At 56.9% G+C, this 15,960-nt stretch overlaps 1 protein-coding gene across 1 annotated transcript in view; it reads right to left on the reverse strand.

The window, feature by feature from the left end:
* Positions 1-2,882: 2,882 nt before the first annotated feature.
* The window catches only part of IGSF9B (immunoglobulin superfamily member 9B), a 39,065-nt gene continuing 25,987 nt past the window's right edge, over positions 2,883-15,960 (reverse strand). The window contains exons 17-20 of the mRNA XM_062014205.1: positions 15,271-15,316; positions 12,441-14,072; positions 3,750-3,871; positions 2,883-3,106 (exon numbers count right to left, since the gene is read on the reverse strand). Of these exons, the coding sequence (XP_061870189.1) occupies positions 2,883-3,106; positions 3,750-3,871; positions 12,441-14,072; positions 15,271-15,316 (2,024 nt within the window). The remainder of the gene's footprint in view (positions 3,107-3,749; positions 3,872-12,440; positions 14,073-15,270; positions 15,317-15,960) is intronic.

The raw sequence follows: 15,960 nt of genomic DNA on the forward strand, positions 1-15,960 counted from the left end.
AGGAAAACAACTCTCAAAAGACTGACCCAGCAAGCCGGTGCGCTCCGTCAAACCTGCCCTGCACTCACGAGTCCTCTAGAGCTCCTTAAGACACAGTCCCGAGGTAGCAACCTCAAGAGCCTGAAGACATCGCCTCAGGCATCATCAACAGTTTGGAAAGCACTCAAACAGGGGGGATAAAAACCAACCCAGCCTTCTGTGGGAGAGGTCGAGGTAACGAGAGCGAAAGGAAGAGCAAGTCAGCACAAAGCCTCCCCCGGCCCCGCTTGTCACCTGTGCGTCGGGAGCGGCCGCGGGACGCCGCGCCGTGCCGCTGACGTTTGCCAGGCAGAGCTTTCCCCGCTGCCCAGCAAGGGGAGGGAGTGGCACGACATCAATTCGGATCCGAGCGGATTCTAGGGAGCGTCCCCCTAAACCACACTCCAAGTAAAAGGAATTCGCAGTCCGTACCGTTAGCGAAGCTGAATCCTCGCTCTGGTAAGTCGAGGCTGTTACATCAGGTCGCTCGTCACGTACTCAATAAAAAGCCCTGGTGCAGGCTGGGAAGAGAGGGGGGGTGTTTCCAAGAGCCCCTCCCTCCTTCCTGACACAGACCTGCTGACGGTTTGAAGACCACCTACAGGAAGCTGTTAAAGCTCAGAAATATCTCGTTATCGATTGAGAGGATTCATTGTCAAGCGGTTCGAAACCCAAGTCGGGGCTCGGAGGTTGGGTTTGGGGGGGGTGGGGAAAAAGACGCGTCGCGCTCTGCTTTTCGTGGCTGCAGGTTGCCGAGTGTCCTGCTGGAAGAGGAAGCACAACCTCTAAACCCAGATATTTCCAGGTAGAGTGATCAACAGCCTCTGACCTAAAAGCTCCCCGAGGAGCGTGGCGCGGTCAGAGCGCCGTGTTCCAGCTGAGAGCTCATCGCATCTTTCTCCAAACACCTCAGCCCTTGGGAGGGTCGACCAGCAGCAAGAGCAATAACCAAGGCAAAGCAGAATTAAAGGCGAGATTGCAGAGAATCTCTTGGCAATTCTACCTGGGAATAAACAAGCGTCTCGCATGCAAATGGAGAGCCTGGGGCACAAAACCATGCCTCCGGGCTCTACACTTCTCCTGGGGCTTCTCCTGCTGCCTGAATCCACTCAAAGGATGGAACATCCACGTGAAATACTCGGTATTTTATTCCCAGGTAGGCTGGAGGGTTTAGCACTTGGCCACAGAGGAAGAAGTGTGCAAACCTGGATGGAGTGGTTGATTTTACCACTTCGAAAAAACAACCCCCAAAGAAACCTCTGAACGTTTTTAAGGTGGGGATCGCTTGGCATTAGCACTCAGCATTTACAGAGCACTGGGAGTCTGGAGGCGACCAAGCGCTTGTCCAAAGTGCTCAGATATGACTTATCCCCATTTTACAGATGGGAGAACTGAGGCACAGAGAGGTTGTGTGACTTGCCCAAGGCCACGCAGTCAGAGAGTGGAGGCAGAGCAGGAAAGGCAGCCCGGCTGTTCTCAGAGCGGGCTGCACCTCTCCTGCTAGGAAAAAAACCCAACCCAACAAACAAAACCGAAAGGCCTATGCAATCCAGAAAACCACCAGCCACCAAACCTACCCTAAGTTATCTTGAAGAGGAAACACATTCTGGTGAAGAGTTAGAACAGCGTTACCGAGAGGGGAACAGCGGGACGGGGCAAAGGGAAGGACGGAACCGCAGCGGATCTCTCAGCCCGCACGGCCGGGCTGGGGCAGGGGGAGGAAGGGGGAAAACAGTGAAACCAGCAGCCACACGTTTGAGATTGACACGAAAAGGCTGGGCTTAGCTTTTGCAAGGTCGCTGCGAGGAGCCATCCATCTCCATCCACAGAGCTGGGGATTTTCCAGCCGCTCCCGCCCGGGCTCAGCATCTGCCGACGGAGGCTTTTGGGACCACGCAGCCAAACCCCCTTCGCTCCCAACACCTGCATCTCCCCCTGGGGTGGGTTTGTTTTTCTCCAGGTGTAAAACAAAGGTTACAAACGTTACCGTAGCAGAGAAAAAACATCACATTACTACACAGCGCTGAAGAACATTTGCCAGCGATAGGACGGGGTGTCAGGAAGGATTAATCAAACCCACCCTCATCGAAGCTGACACGCTGAGGATTTGAGGGGGGAGGAAGAGCCTTGGATGAAAACAGTCCCATACCTGCGTGCTCGCAGTGCTGAGTACACGTTAACAAAGCTCAAACGCATTTGCACAGACAAATGGTGATTTCTCACATCTCGGACACATCCGAAGGCTCGGGCTCTTTCTGCTTTTCCCCTTCAGAGATAGGTAAGGAAGGTGTCACGGATGGTTTTGTTGCTGTTATCTTCACGTAAAAGGAGGCTGGGAAGGGGGAGGCAGGGAGATTTTCACAATTCCAGCCTTCCCGGGATTATTTGGTCATGTTCTTATCACAATCAGATTCACGGGATTACCAGCTCCTGTCTATTAGTTTCTTGTCAATTACACCCTGTCATTTAATTTCTTGCGGCGATGGAGGGCCAGCTGCTCAATTCCACACTTTCCCCTACACACACCCTGCAGAAGCAGATGTCATAGCTCCATCTATGCTTTTTAAGCCTAAAGAGCTTTTCCCAAACCGAGCTGCAACTCATCCCCCCACCTCTTCCCACCCCACCGAAGCCGTTTGGGAGTGGAGGGAGAAGAGGATCTGAGGATCTCTCACCTCCAGACGTCCTCTCCATCCTCACCACCTGCCCCATGGTCCCCCCAACCTCGTCCCCACCACGAGCTGATGGATGCTCCGGGAGTATAAGGGCATCCCCCCCTACTCTGGTCGCCTCCATCCCCCAGCAGCGGGATGCTGGCTCCCTCCACCCCCTCTCCTGTCCAACCTCCTCGGGCTGGCACTAGGCTAAAGCAACGTGGCGTGCCCACCGGTGTCGTCGTGGTCCACGCTGTTGAGAATGGCTGTCTGGTCCTCGGGGAGCTGCCGGTGGCAGAGGTCGTCCTTCAGCGCCGAGAGCCGGGCGAAGGGGTCCTGACGAGGGTGTCTCTTCTTCTTGCGGAGGCAGACAGCTTCGTCAGGCCACAGTACCTGAGAGCTGGGAAGGTGCTGAACCTGGGAGGCAGAGTCGTCTGTGGAGGGGAGAGAAGGCAGATGGGAGCAGAGTCAGGCAGAAAGGGGGTTAGGGTAATTCTGGCCCCACACCCGGCCACATCGGCAGAAGGGAAGATGTTGGGTGTCAGGGAACACTGAACACTCCCAACTGCAATCCAAAACAAGTTGCTAGAGATGAGGGGGGACACTTTTCTGCGGTGTCCAGGGACAGGACAAGGGGTAACTGGCACCAGCTGGAACACGAAAAGTTCCACTGGAACACGAGGAGAAAGTCCTTTGGTGCTGAGGTGAGGGAGCCCTGGCACAGGCTGCCCAGGGAGGGTGTGCAGGCTCCTGCGAGGTTTCCAACCCCACCTGCACACGTCCCAGTGCCCCCTGATCAAGGGGAACCTGCTTTAGCATGAGGTTGGGCTGGATGAGCTCTGCAGGGCCCTTCCAACCCCCACCACTCTGGGATTCTGTGGGAGATGTGTTGAAGGGGAACTCGGGTTTTTAGGCAGTGGAAGGACAGTCTGAGGTCAGCAGCCTGGGGAGCCATCCCTCTTGGGGGCATGGGCTTAGAGACCTCCCCAGTGCTGGCACCGTCAGGGATCTGCCTGAGCTCTGCCCACGGGGGGACAGAGGGTTTGCTGTTGGGGATCACGAGGTTTTGGCACTCACTGGATTGTTTTCTGGATTTCGAGGAGCCCTTGGATGACTTTTTGGGCTTCTTTATCCGCTGGTATTTCAGAGCTTCGAGCCTCTCAGGTGCAGCAGCGTCCCCGGGCGGAGATGGACGTTTTCTAGGGAGGAAAAAGCAGACGAGGCACCGTCAGCAGCTCTCAGCCACGCTCAGGCCTCCGGATGTCCCCGGCGGGGGATCGGTCGACCCCAGGCAGCTCTGCCGTGGAAAAGGAAAAGGTGAGAAGGCCGGGGCTGGGGCAGATGGAGCGTGGCGGGGAGGAAGCCGGGCACCCGCATCCGCCGGCCCCCCGCGTCTCCTGCGCCCCGTGCCACGAGCCCGGCTGGTCCCGCCGGTCACGTCCAGCCGTGGCCCCACGGGAGAGCCACCGGCAGCCCATCTCACCTGCCTGCCATGCCAGCACTGCTAAACAAACAAAAGGACAGGGCAGATCCTATGTCCGATAAGGCACTGGTGGGAAGTGGTGAGAAACCCCTCGGGACTCGGAGAGAGGAAGAGACGGGCGGAAGCGACGCGGCGGCATCGAGACGGGCACCACGACCCACCTGGGGTGGACAACAGCAGCACCACGAACAGCAGAGAGGCAGGATCCTGCCCAGCCCTGCTCCCACAGCCAAAGGAAATAACACAGGGGCCACAGGACAGACAGGGACACCAAGGGCACACGCCAACGCAGACCTCGGCCCCGGGTCCCTGCTTTCGGTGACAACAAATGCAACAGCACAGGAGCAGCTACTCGACACCTAGGGCTGGGAGTTGGGTGTTTTTGCCCTGTAGAACAGGACATGGGAATGAAAACACTGACAAAGTATTAGTGCAAGGGACAAAGGGTGTTTCTTGCAGGAAAGCCAGCAGCTGTGACAGTTTTCCAGCCTTAACCCCTGAGTACTCTCCTAGAGGAACCAGCTCAAGTGGTCTTCCCTTTGCAGAAGGTTCTGGGTTTTTTTCCTCTGCTTTCTTACCTGAATCTGCTTTTCCCATCCAGACTGTATGACTGCTGGGGAGAGCAGAGCAGTAGAGGAAAACCTCCCTGGAAAAGCAGTCAGTCCAGCTCTCACCTGTAACACGTCTCAGCATCACCACCCCACTTGCTGCCTTCCCATTTCCTAGCCCCACTCCATTTCACTGTCATGTCCCTCCAAGCTGCACCGACACCTAATGACACAGAAGAAGCTGGAGTCCAGGCAACAGAGGCCACAGCTGAATGACCTGGGATCAACCTGAGTCATCCCAGAGAACCCTGAGCACACAGTGCCCCGAGATGACAGAGGAAGCAGCCACAAAGCACCTTTCATTGCAATAAACGCTCAAGGCCAGACACTGGTGAGGAAAGCTGGAGATTTAAGCCAGTGGGCCTCCAACAAGCCTGTCCTCCTCTTCAAAGATGACATCCTTCTGTTCTCAACTTGGTCACCAGAGGTCAGCACCCAAACCTTTCCAAGGCAGCCATGCAGACGACAGGATTCCTGCATCTTCAGGTGTCTGTGACAGGGGTGAGGAGCAGCAAACCCCCACGAGCTCTTCACCAAGCAGCAGGAGAGGCACATACAAGAGTCACGTCCTTGCAGTCACAAGGAGGCAGCACCAGTCACCAAAAAGCCATGGCTGAACTCAGCCCCCTTGTCCCTAGTCTGTCAGGAAGGCGTGAGGCACTCGGACTGCAAAAGCACTGTCAGTGGGAGCAGAAGGAAAGGAGGCGGCACAGGAGCTCCAGGACAGAGCCACAGTACAGAGCACATCCATCTGCTGTGAGTTTGGAGCTTCTCCTCTCCCTTGGGTTTCAGGTGGAGCCTCTCCAGCACTGAAGACACCTCAGTCTGTGAGCTCCCACATGTGCCACCACGGCACAGAACACAGCGTGGCAGCAACGCTTCATCCCTGAGCTCCCGAGCGGCTGCCAGAGAGACCACACTTCAGCTGGAGTGGTGCAGGCAAAGAGCTCCCAAGGGATTGTTCCCTCTGGGGAGCAGAAGGAGTTGTTTTTGAAGATGTGTGTGATTGGGAAGCTTCTCAGTTCCACTAGCAGCACTGGAGAGCACCAGGAAAAGTGCAGCATGAATTGATGAAGCAGCTGGGGCACAGCAGACGCAACAGACGCCCAAACACCGGGTGCAGAAGAGCCCCTTTTCATGTTTCCCATGGCAGAGACTTCAAGGCGTGGATGCTGCTGCAGAGCCTCTGTTCCAGCTCTCAGCTGAGCCAAAGATGAAGCAACTCGTTAGACAAGCTGGTAATCCTGCTGCTGGATGCAGGGGAGCTTTCCCTCGTGGGAGAGATGACGTCTCCAAGCCTGTGAAGTTACAGTGCTCACACATCTTCCTCCCCAGTGCAATCGGCCTCTCGTGAGTGGCCAACAGCATGGGACTTCTCTGATCTGGTGAGGCTTCATCCGGAATCTTGCGTCCAGTTCTGAGCTCCTTAGTTCAAAATTGATGGAGAACTTCTAGAGAGTCCAGTCACCAAGATGCTGAGGAGACTGGAGCATCTCTCTGATGAGGAAAAGCTGAGGGACCTGGGGCTGTTCAGCCTGGAGAAGAGAAGGCTGAGGGGGATCTTATCAATGGTGATAAATGCCTAAGGGGTGGGTGTCGAGAGGATGAGGCCAGTCATTTTTCCGTGGTGCCCAGTGACAGGACAAGGAGTAAAGCTGGGACACAAAAAGTTCCACTGGAACACGAGGAGAAGCTCCTTTGGTGCTGAGGTGAGGGAGCCCTGGCCCAGGCTGCCCAGGGAGGGTGTGGAGGCTCCTTCTCAGGAGGTTTCCAAACCCACTTGGACACGTTCCTGCGCCCCCATATCAAGGGGAACCTGCTTCAGCAGGTGGTTGGGCTGGACGAGCTCCAGAGGTCCCTTCCAACCCCCACCACTCTGGGATTCCATGGTTCCCCACAGTAATTCCTTCTTGAATGATCAAGAAGGGGCTTTTCCCATTTTCAGCCACCCTTCTATGAGTCACACAGCACCACATTCATGCAGGTACTTGGTTAAACAGTGACCTCAACTGCTGCAGTGCCAGGCCATCTGCCACGGAGCTCACGTGTGCCACCATCCTGCCCACCAGCATCTGCCTGCTCCCACCACCCAGACAACTTCACTATCATTAAAGCTCAACTTGCAAAAGGCTCTTGCTCTTCCCATTATTTTTTTTTTCCTTCTAAGAAGATGCTACTGTGGCATGTTGACAAAATTAGACAGATTTACACACAGGATTATGAGGAAATTGCCTGAAGCTCATTTCCACTACTTCTCCGTAATTGGCCTTGCATTTATACACACACAAACATAAGCAGCGAGCGCACTGAACCCGTGTCACCATAAATACTGCCTGACCTCTGGCAAGCAAGAGATACAGAGGAGGGAGGAGGAGGAAGCGATGCTACTCACCAGCCAGATTTTATCTGCTCTACCCACCCTTTATTTCTTCAAAGGGCTCTGATTCTTTCGAATTAATTGTCACTTCAAGCTCAGTCAAAAGCTTCTTCCTGCCCCCAGAGTCGGCACTGTGGGCAGCTGCCCGAGCACAAGACAGATGTTGAGGGCCAACAGATGAGAGGTTTGGGAAGATGGGTGAACTTCTAGAGACTTCAGCATAGAGCCAAGCAAAGGAGCTTCAAGAGGCACAGGTGAATTCCTGACACGAGCCTTCTGCGAGGCACCACAAACATCCAGAGGAGCAGCAGTTTTCCCCTCACGTCTTCAAAGGACAACCCTTCTGAATGAAAAAGGCTTGGAGCTGCAGGGACAGAGTGGTAGTGGTGAGGACACAAAGGTACTGAGCGACCTCAGAGAGCCTCAGGACAGGAGGAAGTAGCTAGGGGAGAAGAACTATCCCAACTCAACAGATATGTCAGATGTTCTTCTGGAAATGTCTTTCCACATAGGAAGCAAAGGCACAGGGAGAAGGCCCATGAAGGCGTCGCTAACCTCCTTCCACCCAAAAGGAGGAACCCATCCATATAAATGAAGGATCCAGGAGACTGAAGGGCATGATCCACGTATTTCCCCTCACAGAGGTCTCAAGACAATGTTCCCTCGCTCCTCCTCTCCTTGAGTCAAGACACTGACATCCAGGAACGGTTTGGACATGTTGGAGCATCCACTTGGACCAGTTTGAACATCCGCTTGGACCAGAGCCCACCGTGTCCTTCAACCCATCCTCCTCCTCAGCCGAAGAGCACAATTCACCTACACGAGGCTCCATCCCAAGCCCAAGTCCTGCATGATCCCACGAGACGTCCTGCAAGCTGGAACTCCCCCTGTGCTCTGAGGCTGCTGCCTCCATCCCAGAACGCCATCGCCCGAGATCCTGCAGCGCCTGACGTGCTCAGAGAAACGGCGGCGACGGCCCCCTGCCCCACAGCTGCTGCTGCTGCCATGGCACCACACCACAGCAGAGGAGGAGGAAGGGGCTTGGTGACAGTGGGGAGCACACCGGAGAAGGGGACCTCCCCCTTCTACAGCTCTGAAGACACCACGACTCACCTACACAACGGACTTGACCATGCTGACAGGAGAGGAGCGGGGAGGAGAGAGGGCGAGGGAAAAGGGGCCGGACTGGAGAGGAAGAGGAGGGAGGGGGGCAGATACAGTCATGGGGAAGGCAGGGGAGAGAGAGGAAGATAAATGAAAAACAGGAGTGAGAAAAATATATAAGTAAATTAAAGAGACTGAAAAGAAAGAAATAATAAGAATTAAGAAAGAAAAGGAAAAACGCACTCAGACAAGCGGACTCACAACTTCTCCAAGCGGGAGGAGGCATGGAACACATGCAGAGGGTCAGCACATGGACAGTCTTTAAAGGGGAAGCTGTTTTCTTTCAAGCTGGGAGCGAGGGGCTGCTCCTCCTCCCGATGTCCCTTTGTCACTCAACGCTACGCCACGGTCAAGCCCCGGGGCTCCCGGCAAGCGGCGGGGCCGGAGCGGCCACCCGGGGCAAGCAGCAGCGCCGAGGGGCATGAGAGCTTGGTGCCTTGTCTGTGGTTTTTGGGTTTCTCTCTGCAGGGAGACGACAGCCCCCCTCCACACCTCCCCCATGAGATGATGCATCACTGCACCCGAAGAGAAGATGGGGAAAGTGCTGACTCAGTGACTGCATTATTGACCCCTGGCCGTCGGTAAAAACCACCTGACCTTCACCCAGCCAAAGCCACCGTGCTGCTTAGCCCACAAACTGCCTCTCTGCTTCTCCTCCTCTCAGCTTCTGTGGCTGCAGTACAGGAATCTGGCTGCTCTGGTGTAAAATCCCAGCGCTCTGCATGCACTGACAATTTTATGACCCCAAATCATCAAGAAATTACTTGGCTGGGCTCTTTGCAGGATTCCTCGCTTATTAAAGGGAGATTTATTCTCCTGCCTTCCCCTTTTTTGGAGATAATGGCTCTGGGAGTCACTCCTACAACTCCAACCCGTGGCAGTATCTCTGAGCAGGACGCACGGCTGCTCCTCAGCAAGAGTCCTGCTGGGCTCTGTCCCTAAACCCCCATCAGCCCGTGGCACCCGGCACAGGAGCCACGAGCCAGCCAGGATCTCTGCAAGAGCCACACTGAACTCAGACATGAGGCTGGACTCACCTCTGCTCTGCTAAAGCCACGTTCACTCGTGTCCTTAGTGCTACCCGAGCTGGGATGTGTCATGGGAAGTTCATAGAGAACACAGCCACGTCCCCACTGAGGGCTTCCCATTTCTCCCAGGTCTCAGCAAAGAGCTTTGCTCCTCACAGGACTGCCTGCTCTGAGATCAGCACGGGAAAACAGAAGCAGGTGGCCAAGCACTCGAGAGCTGTGCAGACTACAAGGCTTGAACTGGAAAGGTTTTGCCCTGCCAAGAGGCTGGCTGGCTCCTGCATGGAGCACACAGCCTGTACCTTCTCCTATTGCCGTGACCTAACACTCCTTCTTCGTCTTTCCTGCTCTCCCCATCCCAGGTCAACCCTCCACATCCATTAGGATTCCCCTCTCCTGGAAACATCTACCCGATTTCTCAAGGCATCTCGTCTCTCTCTGTTGAGGCTCAAGTCCAGCCAGGCTGTTAAGAAGAGCATCAGCCAAGACCTTGATTCTTCCCATCTAAGGCAGCAAAGCTTTTGTAAGACTCATCCTAAGAAAGCTTGGGCTTGGCCAGGCTTTAGAAACGGTCCCACCTGCAATCCTACCTCTCCTTTCATAACCAGACTGGCTGACAGCTTTAGAGGTCAGCGTTCCCAGCCCTTGGGGTCAGGAGTGACTATTATCTGCTCTTGCTTTAGCTGCTTTAGTGACATTCTCCACTTCCAAGTTCTGAAAACCACTTCCCAGTTATTCCATTCCAGTTCCAGGGATGCTCATGGCCACCGAGGGACCTGGGCCCATGAAGGCAGCCTGAGAGGTACTGGGAGAGTCTTTCAAGATCTGCTTAAGGGCTGTTTAATTACAGCTGGGTCAGAAGAAGTCTTAAAGGTTTCTCCACAGAGTATTTCATCTTTTACTGTGACGGGAAGGACAAAACACCTCAGCAGCAGCCTGAAACTGCAGTTATGCTGCTGCCAACAATACAGTCCATCTAGAAAGCAAGAGCTCTCTAATCTCCCAGGGCTTGGGAAAGAGAAAACAGATCCAGGGACTGATGGGAACAAAATGCTCCACGTCCTGGACTGCAACCAGAGACTGACTTTTGGTGCCCCACTCCATCAGCGCTGTCTGCAGCTGGTTGCCACAGAGATGTGGCTGTTTTACCTGGCTCCAGGGAGTGGCCACGACCACCTCCCGGTTTGGATCGTCCAGGACAACCTCACCTCAACACACACCTCCCTACCACCACACAACCCTCAGGCCACACAAGCTCTGCCGTGGCCGAGCGTGCCGCCGGCCTCCAAGAAAGGAAAGGTGGCCACGGGGAGACGGCAGCTTGGCTCATCCCAGAGCCCAGCGCGATGGCGAAACCCAAAAGCCACAGAGACTGTGCGTCCAGAGGTGTTTCCTAGTGATTTCGGATTCCTTATTCCCCTTTAAAGGAAGAGATGGTATTGGAAAAGCCCCTTCCGTGTCCCCTCTCATGCCCCGCTCCCGGCCACCCTCCAACAGCACCCACACCATCCTTTCGGACATGGATCACCCTTACCTATTGAGCTGAGGAGAAGCTTGTCTCGACAACACTGCCCAGATAGCTGAGATTAATCAAAAACAAAGCAGTTATCAACACCCGCAAGGAGCCGAGCTCCGCAACACATCAGCACGTCAACAACTCCAAAGGAACAAAGGAGGGAAAGAAACCAAACCGAAACACAACCAAAAACGAGGCTGGAGAAGAAAAGGGGGAAAGAAACAGAAGAGAAAGGAAAAGAAGAAACGGAAACGAATAACCAACGAAGCGAATGGATAACACTGCGTAAAAGCACGGACAACAGTGCTGCTCTGAGACGGACCTGCCCTGGAGCTGGGTCTCCTCGGGGCGCCCTGGCTGGGAGACGCGGGCCTGCGCTACGTGCCTGACTGCATCGCTCCGTAGCCGTGTTTGCCAGAGGCACGCAGAAGCTGTTTCGGGCTCGTTCAAGCTCCTCTTCCCCTCCCCTGAGCCCTCTTTTCCTTCCCACCTGCGCACCCCCACCCCAGGAGGGGTTTGCTAAGGCCATAACGCTTCCAGGTACCAGAGGGCGGGAGTGAAATGCGGAGGGCGCTGCGGGGTGAAACGCTGCCTCCCCCCTCCCCGACACACACAAACACACACACACGCACACGCCTCGGCTCCAAACGCCTCCTACGAGCACCGTGCCGGCTCTGCGGGGCCACGCGCCCCGGCCCCCCGGCTCCTCTCTGCCAGAGACCGGGGGGGGAGATTCGACCCCGCCACACACCAAGCCGAAATGAAGCGAGACGAAAGGATGGGACGAAAGCACAGCTACGGGGTCTAAGGTGCTGTGAGAGACGGAGGGAGAGAGGAGAAATACAGAGAGAGAGAGAGGAGAGAAAGAGAGAGACGCTGTTTGCCTGGAGCAACCCTGGTACCTGGAAAACCAGCCGCTACTGTCTAGTGCAGCCACATCCCTCTTTGGGGCAGGATCTGAGCGTGCCGGCAGCCTCCCGATCTCCGCTGGGCTTAGTTTTATCTCTACTTTTTCCTCCTCTCCTGACATGCTGCTTGGTGTGGCTAAGTCCTCGGTCTCTCCCTGCCCGCGTCCTGGGGCTGCAGCATCCCTTTTGCAGGTGGGGGCGGTGACCGTGATAGCTGTTTCTGTCATGCATTAAAGCTCTCTAGACTCCGCGGGAAGGAAGAGGAGGAAGACAGAGGCGCGGCGGCGGCGGCCCTAACGTTCGAAGAAAGCCAAGAGCCAGCAGCTAAAAGAGGAAACAACTGCCAGTGATACCAGGACACTTACCTACGCGAGAGGCCAGGTAGCCCGAGCCACAGCGCTCTCGGGTCGCCGTAAGGGAGCTGGGAAGGCCGCCTGCCTAAAAGCCAGCTCTCGGGCAGCGGCCATGCAACCCGCGGCACCGGGCCTCTGCCTAGCAAAGCCCGCGGGACACCGTCTCCAAAAGGGATGCTGCAGCACGCCCAGAGAGACCCTACGAGTTGGGATGGCGATGGCGGGGCGGGACTCAGAGGGAGCGGGTGAGGCAGGGTGGGGGGGAAGCCAGGAGGGGAGGCCGGGGAGGAGGTGGATTAGGGGGAGGGCACCATGGGGCTCACACACTTACCCCGTGGCGGCTACCGTGGTGGATGTCGGCTCCGGTTGGAGAATCTCCTCGCCGGCCCTCCTGGGAGAGGGGATGTCTCCGAAAACATCCATGGTGTCCACGGGCAGGGAGGAGCCCTGGGAGCCGGAGTAGGCAGTGGCCAGGGAGGTGAAGGCGGTGGTAGGTCGGTAGCTGGGGCTGTCTCCCCGGCTGCTGGGCGCGGGGGATCCCGTCGACGAGGGCGGCGTGGACTTGCGTGAGAAGCTGACCGCGGCGGGGGGCTGCAGGGTGATCTCCGACACCTCTGCCTGCTGGATGAGGCCCGGCCGCGGCCGGGCGCGGGCGGTCAGCTCCGGGGAGCTGTTGCGGGAGCTGAGGGGGCTTTGGGTCAGAGGAGAAAGCCTCGAAGGTTGTAGCACCACCTGATGTAAACTGGGCTCAGCCCTCCTGACCTGCCGAGGGCTGGGCCGAGGTCGGGGTTGGGGCTCGTACCACCTGGTGTCCAGGCTGAATGTGCTTGTGCCGCTGGGGCCAACGGGCTCGGACGGTTCGTGGTAAGGCAACACGGGTATGCCCATACCTTGGCTGGTATGTCTTAGCTGCCCTTGACATCCCATGGGTTGCATAGGTTTGTCCTGCCACTTGGTGGTGGTGGGCACGGAGGGTTGGCCCCTGCCGGGTGACTTGCCGGTCCAGCTCTTTGGTGCCTCCAGGGGCAAGATGCCCGGGTAGGACGCGGGGACCACCTGGAGGGAGGAGGGAGGCGGCCCCCGAGGAAGGCAGCCCGTGGGCTGGGAGCCCTCGGCCGCCTCGCAGGGCTGGAGCTGGTGGGGGAACGGCGCGGGGGCCGGCTCCAGGCCGCCGAAGGGGAACTCGGCCCTACCCCAGGGCTCGGGGGACCGGCCCCCCGTGGGGGTCTGGGCCAGGGGCAGCGTGCTGTTGGAGGCGTTCTCCCCGTTCTCCTCGGGGATGGTGGGGTGTCCGAAGGGCCCCTCGGGGGGCAGCGGCGGGGAGGACATGACCGAGCTCAGCGGGCTGACTTCTGGCATGTAGAAGGGCGGCGGGTCCACCTCCCCGGGGCTGCTGCTGCTGAGGTAACCGTAGAACTGGTGGTGGAAAGCCCGGGGGGCCGGCGGGCGGGCCTGGCCGGTGGCCTGCAGGGCGCCGGGACCCTCCAGCGCCCGGTGGAATCGGGGGCTGTATGCTGGTGGCTGAAGGTAGGACTCTTGGCTGGAGGAGAGAGGGGTGAGCTGGGCTTTCAGGGCAGTGACGGAGGCGGGGACGACGGGGTCATCGTTCTCCTCGTCCGACTGCCTGAACTCGGGGTACATGTCCGTCTCCTCCACGAAGGGGAAGCCCTCGATGCGCCGTGTCTTCAGCGAGGGCTCCATCTCCGCCGGGTCCATGACGAAGCGGCCATCCGGCCCGCGGCTGATGAGCTCGATGGGGGTGGTGGCCTCGGCTTCGGCCTCCGCCTTGGAGACGCTGTACTTCTTGCTGCTGATGGCTCGCTTGGTCTTCTTGTAAAGAGAGAGCTCCTTCTCCTTGGTGGGGCTCAGCATCCGCTTGGCCTGCGGGCCCTGGTCGTCAGAGGACTCCGAGGGGGGACGGAGCGTGCGGATGCTCTCGGGACTCACCTTGCCGGAAGACAACCTGGACCACAGGGGAGAAAAACCGAGAGAGGGGACGGTCACCCGGAGGAGAAAGGAGCTCTTCTCGCCCAGAACCTACTGGCCAGATCCAGAAAACCAAGTGCTCTCGAAAGAGGAAACGCTGGGGGAAATCAGGATGGCATAGCCTCACCTGGCCGTGGCACAGGCCAGGGGACCAGCAGCAGCACACATCACCCCTTGGGACGTTCAGCGTCCCCTCCGGGGCACACAGCTCACACCAATGCCCGGCAACAAGCTTTGCAGCCCCAGTGGGACATGAGACGGGTCCAGAGCTCACTTCAAAGGCTTCCTACGTTCACCTGAGCTATCCACACCCAGGAGAGCCCCCAAGAGCAGGGACATCAGGCAAACGTCCCCTCCCACAGAGCTCAGCATCTCACTCGGAGACGCTGATAAATCATTTCAGCCCAACATTTTCTCCCATTCTCAACGCTGAGAGCCTCAAAAGGCAGACAACATCAGCATAGTTCACTCATCCCTATCCAGAGAGCCTCGGACAAACAGGATTGAAAGGCAAAAGGCTGCAGATCCAACAGAGACAGTGCAGGCATAGTTATTTCAGTGCAGTGAATGAACCAAACAAAAAGTGCAAGAAGAAGATCCACCAGCACCAGGACATTCTGCAACCTTCACAGACTCTTGTGCTCACTTCAGGAAGATGCTCCCACCATTTAGCAGCTACACATGCTTTTGACAGGCTCTGCAAGGAGCTTTGGCTACTGTGGCACCACGATCCACCACCTTTGGGCACGTGTGGAAAGAGGCTTCAGCAGGGCAATTCTTCATGGGAAAAGACACAAGTGTAAGACTCTGAATTTCCCAAGACAGAGCCAAGAGAGAACGACCCAAACTACAGTGAGCTCGCAGCGGGCTAGCCCTTCTCCTAAGGAATCCCTTCAAGCTGTCCCACCAGTCAACTCCAGCTTTAGTTACTGTCCCCAGATCCAACGGAGTCATCTCTCAGCTTCAAGTTCGCTGTGTTTGTCCCTGCTGCTTTCTGCTCCAAAGCCCCTTTGTTTCTTGTGAACTGTTGTGTTCCCACAGGTTCAGGGAACACCCAAAACAACTCGTCAGAAGCAACCAAACATGGTCAGACGTTTCCATTTGAGCCTTGCAACAAGTGTAGGAAGGAGGCACCTTGAAGACCCACAGCCTGGTGCCACATCTCAGATACTTACGGGGACTCCAAACTCTTCCTGCAGTGAGTTATCGAGAGAGGAGGGTCTGGAAGAGAATAAAAAGGGGAAAGAAGAGAGAACGCTAAGGAGGCGCAACACGACAGGGACAAGACCAACTCAACATCAAGACAACAAAAGACACTCAACAAGAGGCCAAGGTTTCATTGCTCCAGTGCTTTAATGGTTGCTGACAACAAACAGCTCCCGTCACAGGCTCCTGCCCGAGAGAGGAGGAGCCGATTACCCTGCCCTCTCCAGCTCCCCAGTCGCCCTTTTCCCTATGGGCTGCTCTTCCCCAGCAGCTGCAGCCCCAGCTTTTGGGAAGCAGAAGAGCAGGGTCTCCTTTGCGGGGTCTCCTCTAAGCCTAGTGCTGCTGTCGGGCACTGCCCGGCTCCAGGGGGGGACCTCGAGGAGGTGAGCGGTCCCTCCCCTGCATCTCTGGCCCAGAGGACACCCCAGCCCTAAACCCCCAAGCTCTAGGAGTTATCACCACACGAGAGAGCTCCCTCGGAAATCCCAGGCTAGTTTGTGTGTTGCCTCTTCACCCACCCTGCCTCTCCCGCTCCCGACCACGGGCGCTTTCGGGCTCAGCCGAGGGAGGAAGTCAGGGCTTCACCTGGGGACGCGCACGGACGGAAGAAGAGACAGACAGGGAAGAAGGTTACCACCACAACACAGCCAAGGGAGGAG

The sequence above is a fragment of the Colius striatus genome, chromosome 23 (genome assembly GCF_028858725.1).
Source record: "Colius striatus isolate bColStr4 chromosome 23, bColStr4.1.hap1, whole genome shotgun sequence".
NCBI lineage: Eukaryota > Metazoa > Chordata > Aves > Coliiformes > Coliidae > Colius > Colius striatus.